The sequence below is a fragment of the Octodon degus genome, unplaced genomic scaffold, assembly GCF_000260255.1.
Source record: "Octodon degus isolate 3935 unplaced genomic scaffold, OctDeg1.0 scaffold00163, whole genome shotgun sequence".
NCBI classification, from domain to species: domain Eukaryota; kingdom Metazoa; phylum Chordata; class Mammalia; order Rodentia; family Octodontidae; genus Octodon; species Octodon degus.
Window position 1 is genome coordinate 783,193 of NW_004524739.1, and position 6,769 is coordinate 789,961.

The 6,769-nt window shown below is 49.3% G+C and overlaps 1 protein-coding gene and 1 non-coding gene across 2 annotated transcripts in view; one reads left to right on the top strand and one right to left on the bottom strand.

Moving 5' to 3' along the window:
* The first annotated feature begins 838 nt into the window (after window positions 1-838).
* Window positions 839-940, top strand: LOC111813090. Its single transcript, XR_002818427.1, has one exon. It is a non-coding gene; the product is annotated as a U6 spliceosomal RNA (small nuclear RNA).
* Window positions 941-3,017: 2,077 nt separating this feature from the next.
* Gpn2 (GPN-loop GTPase 2) overlaps window positions 3,018-6,769 on the bottom strand; it is a 9,528-nt gene continuing 5,776 nt past the window's right edge. Inside the window, exon 5 of the mRNA XM_004642855.3 lies at window positions 3,018-3,716. Within this exon, the coding sequence (XP_004642912.1) occupies window positions 3,644-3,716 (73 nt within the window). The 3' untranslated portion in view covers window positions 3,018-3,643. The remainder of the gene's footprint in view (window positions 3,717-6,769) is intronic.

Sequence of the window (6,769 nt, forward strand, 5' to 3'; positions counted from 1 at the left end):
TACTGGAGTAGCTTGGAAGGCGCAGCACCACCAGCGCCCGAGGAAGGATCTGTTCAGCAGCCGGGCGTCAGGCTTCCTGGGTTCCAGGTCTCATAGGTGACTCACAGCCAGCCTTAGGCAGTGCCTCCTGCCTCAGTTTCCCTGGCTTGCTCTGTGAGTACTCCCCACCTAGTGGGTAAAATATTAATGGGGATGAGGCTCTTTGAACTCCTCAGATGAAAGAAGCCGGGGAGGCAGCACCCGGTTATTATCTCCTCTGCAGACAAGCGTGGGAGCGGAGGCCGCCTGCTTTCAGAGCAATCCAGCGACAGCAGCTTCCTCACAGCCCCTCAAGCTTCTGCCTTCAGCAATGGCCACCAAAACTGGGACACAAGGATCAGCCAACACCATTTCCCTGCCATTTCAGAATGGATTTGTCTATGAATTCTCCAACTTCCCAAATCACCAGTGACCTATCTTCCCTTTGATTTATGATTCATTGGTTATAAATCACCTCTGGAGGGGCCGGGGAGATGGCTCAGTAGAATAAGCGCTTGCCTTGCAAGCGCAAGGGCCTGAGTTCAATCCCTGGTTCTGCGAAAAAAAAAAAAAAAAAAAAAAAAAAAAAAAAATCACCTCTGGGCACCTAAAATCTTTCTCCCACAAAATGTGAGGCAGGAGGATCACCAGGAGTTCACAGCCAGCCTGGGCTGCATAGTGAGACCCTGTTTCAAAAAGTTTTGTGGGGTTCTTGCTTTGGCCGCCCATGTACTGAAACTGGAACAATACAGAGAAGATTAGCATGGGGGCTGGGGAGATGGCTCAGTGGAATAAGCGCTTCAACTGGTAAGTGCAAAGGCTGGGGTTCAATCCACGGTTCCACAAAAAAAAAAAAAAAAAAAGATTAGCATGGCCTCTGCACAAGGATGACATGCAAATTGGTGACGTGTTCCATATTTTAGGGTACTATACTGTGAAAGGGAAAGAAACTATTCAAAGGGAAGAAACAACTGGGATGAGGGAAAGGTGAAAAAGAAGGAAGGGAAAGAGAAATATACATGTATGTGCACAGGATAGCTTGGACAACTGTACTGCTGATTTCTTTTTTTCTTTAGGCTTGATGCTCACAGCTGCAGTGAAGCCATGGGGTACAGAGATTCTGGGTATGAGGGGAAGCTAGCTCGGAAAAGGCTGGAGGCCCTGGCCTCTTGCCGCACCGCCATGACCCACACACACTCACTCTCAGGGTCCCAGCTCTGTGCTTCCTGGGCCCACAAAGGCACCTGCACTGATGAACTGTCGGTGCCACCAGGGGCGCGTGCAGGTCCTGGAAACCTCAGACTGAGGACAGTGGCTGTGCAGTGTGCTGCTAATTTCTGCCGGTTTACTGAAGGGAGCAGTTTATGCCTCAATAGTTTTCTTTTCTTTTTGTGGAACCGGGGATTGAACTCAGGCCCTTGCGCTTGCCAGGGAAGCGCTTATTCCACTGAGCCATCTCCCTAGCCCCAATAGTTTTCTTTAAAAAAAAAAAAAAATATTTATTTATTTATTAGAGAGTGAGTGTGTGTGTGTGTGTGTGGCCAGCTCAGCCCACCAGGGGGCGGGGCTGGCTGGCATGTGGTGCTGGGGGATTGAAGTGCACTCCCTGTGCTTTGCTAAGCTTGTTCTAAGTAGGTGCTTTAGACCACTGAGCCATCTCACCAGCCCAATAGTTTTCTTTTAACTTTTAATTTTTTTATAATTATTTTTGCCCAACTTTGCATGCTTATATCTGGCAATCTGAACTAATTTGAAGATAACAATGTGTAATATAACAAGCACTGAGGATTTCTATCACTTTTAATTTTAATGTATTTGGTACAGGGTCTCACTATGCACCTTGGACTCATAGTGGGCCTCCTGTTTGCTGCCTCCCCAGTGCTGGGATTACAGACGTGTACCACCACGCCCAGTCTTGGTGGCCAGCTCAGCGACCCCAGGGTTCTGGGGCCAGCACGGCATGTAGTACAGGGATTGAACCCAGGTCCTTGTGCTTGCCAGGAAGGCACTGAGACTACTGAGCTATCTCTGCAGCCCTTGCTTATTACTTTGTTTACTGAAATTCTGTTGTTTCCAATTTTTTTTTACTTCTTAAAATTCTCTTTAAATTTTTTTTTTTTTAATCTGTGGGAAGGAGTACAATTACCCCTTTTTTCTTTATACCCATTTTCTCCCTCCCTGCTTTAGGCAAGCCTTCTATCACTGAGCTACTCTCCCAGCCCAAAGACTAACTTTTCACCAGTCAGTCTACACATGAGTGACACAAAATTCAGTCAGCAGAGGGGGCTTGGTAGGCAGACATGGAAGCCAGCCCCCATCCTTGTTTCCTCCCTGTAAGATGGGAGTGCTACTCCTCACCACCTCTAGCTATACAGGTTGCTGGGCGAACCCTGTGAGGATGACATGTGGAGACACTCTAAAATACCAGCTGGGCATGGTGGCACATACCTGTAATTCCAGCTGCTCAGGAAGCTGAGGCAGGAGGAATGCAAGTTTGAGGGCAACTTGAGTGACTTGACAAGACCCTGTCGCAATAAAATCAAAAGGGCTGGAGTATGGCTCAGTGGTAGAGTTTGTTTAGCATGTGCAAGGCTCTGGGTTCAATGCCCAGTGCAGGAAAAAGAAAAAACAATGGAGAGCCAAACATCCTGCATATGTATTAATAGACTACAAATAAGATTTCAGGCAGTAATAACATTGCCTAGGCCAGCAGGTCCCAGTTAACTCCTGCAAAAGTAAGCCTGGGGTGCCACCTGGTGGTTGACAGTATGAACTGCACTCCACCAGATATAAGAAACGCATACTGACTTAAACATTTTTTCCAAGTCCTTTTAACAACTCTCCTGTCATATACTCAATATTTTCGTCTTGGGCCGAGAGATAGCTCAGTGGAATAAGCACTTTCCTGGCAAGTGCAAGGACCTGAGTTCAATCCCTGGTTCCGCAAAAAAAAAAAAAAAAAAATTTCTTTTTCGTCTAGACAATCATTTTGCATAAATTTCTGAAGTAAGCTTTTAATCTTTAAACCTTGACTCGTTAACACTTGCTGGAAATAGGATAACATGAAATAAATACAATAAAAACAAAAAACATTAAGTATAGATTAGCCAGGAAGCGTTACCTGTGAAGACTCAGCTGGAGGCTTCCTCTTAAAACTGAATATTAACACCACATCACAGGAGAGTACGGAAAGGGTTCTGTGTGCTGGAGAAGCAATGATTGGTGTGGAGAAGAGATTCTCCATAGGGACAGTGATGTCCCTTTTTCTGCCCCAACCCCTGGGCCTGGAGGACTGAAGAAGAGTTTGGAAGGCACAGCAAGTAGAAAGTAAACTCTTGCATTATAGCACACTGCAGCCCAATCCAAGTGGAGATGGTTCACACTGTCGGGCGGCACCTCCTGGGCGCAGGGCCCTGGGCTGAAGGACACCACAGAGCAGCGGCATGGTGGCTGCTCTGCCCTTTGTCTGGCTTTCTGTCCAGAGTCCTCTTCAGAGCTGAGTGTGCCGCGCCAGCTCCTCATGCTGCGGCGAAGACTGGACCTCGGGTCTGCGGCCTGCTGCTTGCCAGGAGCCTTCCCGCTCCCCAGTGCTGCTTGTGCATCTTGCGGCCAGCGCAGTGAGCTGCTACAGCTGCATGGCTTCCTGCTCGGCTGACTGCTCGGAGGGTGCCAGGTACTTCTCCTGGAGGCCCAGTGTGCTGAGGGGGGGCGCATCAAGGGCAACAGCACAGACGGGACTGGCCAGGGCGGGCAGGCGTGGCCTCTGCTGGCATAAACCCTCCAGCCATGTCTATGGGATCCTTCCCGAACCGCATCTTTCCTCCTAACCATAGCATCAGGCCACAGGGAAGACAGGCTCCCTGTGCCTGAGAAGCCTCCAAAGGCTGCAAGCCCAAGTGCACCTGTACTCTCTTCTCCCCGTCACACCTGAGGACCAAAGCTCCAGCGAGTCCTAAGGCTCACATTCTGGCACCATCAGAGGGGGATGTGAATCCTAATTTTGCCACTTGTTTTTTTCTCCTCTGTAAAATATCAAGTTGTTTTTTTTTTTTTTTTTGCAGAACTGGGGATTGAACTCAGCCCTTGCGCTTGCCAGGGAAGCACTTCTTCTACTGAGCCATCTCCCCGGCTCCCTATCAGAGTTGTTATGAGGAACGAGACTGTGAGCAGGAAGTGCCTTGTCACTTATTTTTCTACCATGGGAAAGGAATTAGGAATTGTCAAATAAATGACAAATTTCTGCTAGGGCCATGAGACGCCTCCCGTCTCAGGTGTAACAGGAAAATGGAGATAGAGAACACAGAGCATGCTAGCAAAGGGACAGTGACAATATGCTGACTGTGGCCACATCTTGTCCTTCCATCAGGGGCCACTTGCTCTACTGCCATTGTTCCTAACTCATTTGTTCTTGTGAGCTTTGTTTCCCACAGGTAAAAGGGACCAAAGCAGGCAGCTAATGTTGGCTGAAATCATATTCCTCTAGACTCACACTCTCCTCACCCCAGCATCCTGGGTAGGTGCTGAATCTCTGAGCTCATCAGCCTGCAGGGCCTGGGCTTCCTGCCTGAGCGTGCACGTGATGGGAAGGAGCTGAGCGACACCCCATTGGTCACTAACCCAGCTCCAAAGGTCCAGATGCCTAAGATAGCTCTGGACTGTAATGGCCTCAGCAGAGTTGGCCACTTCTCATCCTCTTCCTCACTCTTCTTCCTCTTCTCGCCTCGGGCACTAGCAGAACCGCTGGACGGCAGAAATCGGGGGTCTGATACTGCTGCAGCTCCATCTATGCTGTAACCTCGCAGGCACACGCCTGTAATCCCAGCACTCTGGGAGGCTTGGGCAGGAGGATTACAAGTTCCAGTCTTGACTGGGCAATTTAGCAACCCAGTGAGCCTGTTTCAAAGAATAAAAGGAAGCCAGGTGGGGCACCACACATGTAATCCCAACACTCAGGAGGCAAAGGCACAACTTCTGTGAGTTTGAGGCCAGCCTGGGCTACACAGTGAGACCTTGTCTCAAAAAATAGAAAAAAAAGAAAAAAAAAAAGGGGGTGGAGGTGGTGCTGGTGGTGCTTTTGAGCTTAGTGCAAAAGACCTGGATTCAAAACTCAATACTTCAAAAACAACCACCAAGTCTCTGATTCTTACGATTTATCTCATTTTTTTCAAATGCATTTGGTACGGCTTGGACTCTTAGTGATCCTCCTGTTTTCAGCCTCCCCAGTGCTGGGGTTACAGGTATATGCTACCATGCCTGGACTTGGTGGCCAGCTCAGTGTGCCCACGGGCTGGGTCGGTGCGCCATTTGGTGCTGGGGATTGAACCCCGGTCCCTGTGTGTACCTAAGCGTACCTAAGCAGGCACTAAGTTCAGTGATCTATCTCGCTAGCCCTCTATCTTCCTATTTTTCTAATCCAATACATACTCACTTCTATTCTTTTTTATTTTTTTTTTAAACATTTATTTATTGTGTGTATGTGTGTGTGTGTGTGTGTGGCCAGCTCAGCCCACCAGGGGGCGGGGCTGGCTGGCATGTGGTGCTGGGGGATCGAACCGCGGTCCCTGTGCTTTAGCTTAGTTTAGCTTGTTCCAAGTAGGTGCTTTAGACCACTGAGCCATCTCTCCAGCCCCGCACTTCTATTCTCATTACAAATGTTTTACCCCTTCTCACCTAGCAAGATTGTAAGAAATGTCTCCTAATCTCATACTTCGCATGCACTGTGCAATTAGTGGGGCTCTCCTAAAGGTACACCTGAGTCAGCCAAGGTGCTGAGTCCCAGTAACTCTAGAGACTAGGGAGTACAAGGTAGAGGGACTGCAAGTTTGGGCCCAGCCTGGGCAAAGTAGCCAGACCCTGTCTCAAAATAAAAAATGGGCACAGGAGGGGATGGATATAGCTCAGTGCAAAGGACACAGGTTGAATCCCCAGTGCCAAAGAAAGACAAAAAGAAAGAGTGGGCTGGGAGATAGCTCGATAGTCTAAGCACCTGCCTGGAAAGCACAAGGACCCAGGTTTGATTCCTGGTACTGGATGATGCCATGCTGGCCCTGAAACTGGATGTGGTGGTGCACGCCTATAATCCCAGCACTGGGGAGGCTGAGGCAAGTGGATCATCTTGAATTTGAGACCAGCCTGGCCTGCAGAAGGGCTGGGGGCTGAAGACGGAGCTGAGTGACTGAACAACTGCTCGGCATGTGCAAAGCCCTGGGTGCAATCCTCAGTACCAGGAGAAAAAGACAACCCCCTCACACAAGGGCATGTGTGTGCGTGTGTGTGTGCACACGCATGCGCATGCACACACACACACTCACACACTCCATCTGACTGAGCCACGTGCTTTTTTTTTTTTTTTTTTTCCTTTAGAGCAGAATATATTTACTGGGGGGAAAGAAAACTTCTATGAACCATGTTTGATCCACGTTCTTGTCAACAGCACCAGCTGAACACTGACTCGCCTGACCAGCCCTGTGCTGAAGCCACACTCCTCAGAACACTCAAGCCCCTCACTGCTAGGCCTCTGTGTTTGCTGCTCTCCTGGCAGGATCTTCCCTCATCCTGAGTACAGCCAACCCTGCAGCCTTCCACAGGATCAGCCTTTGTACTTCAAAAAGATAGTTACCGGGGCTGGAGAGATGGCTCAGTGGTCTAAAGCACCTACTTAGAACAAGCTTGGCAAAAGCATCAGGGACCGCGGTTCAATCCCCCAGCACCACATGCCAGCCAGCCCGCCCCCTGGTGGGCTGAGCTGGCC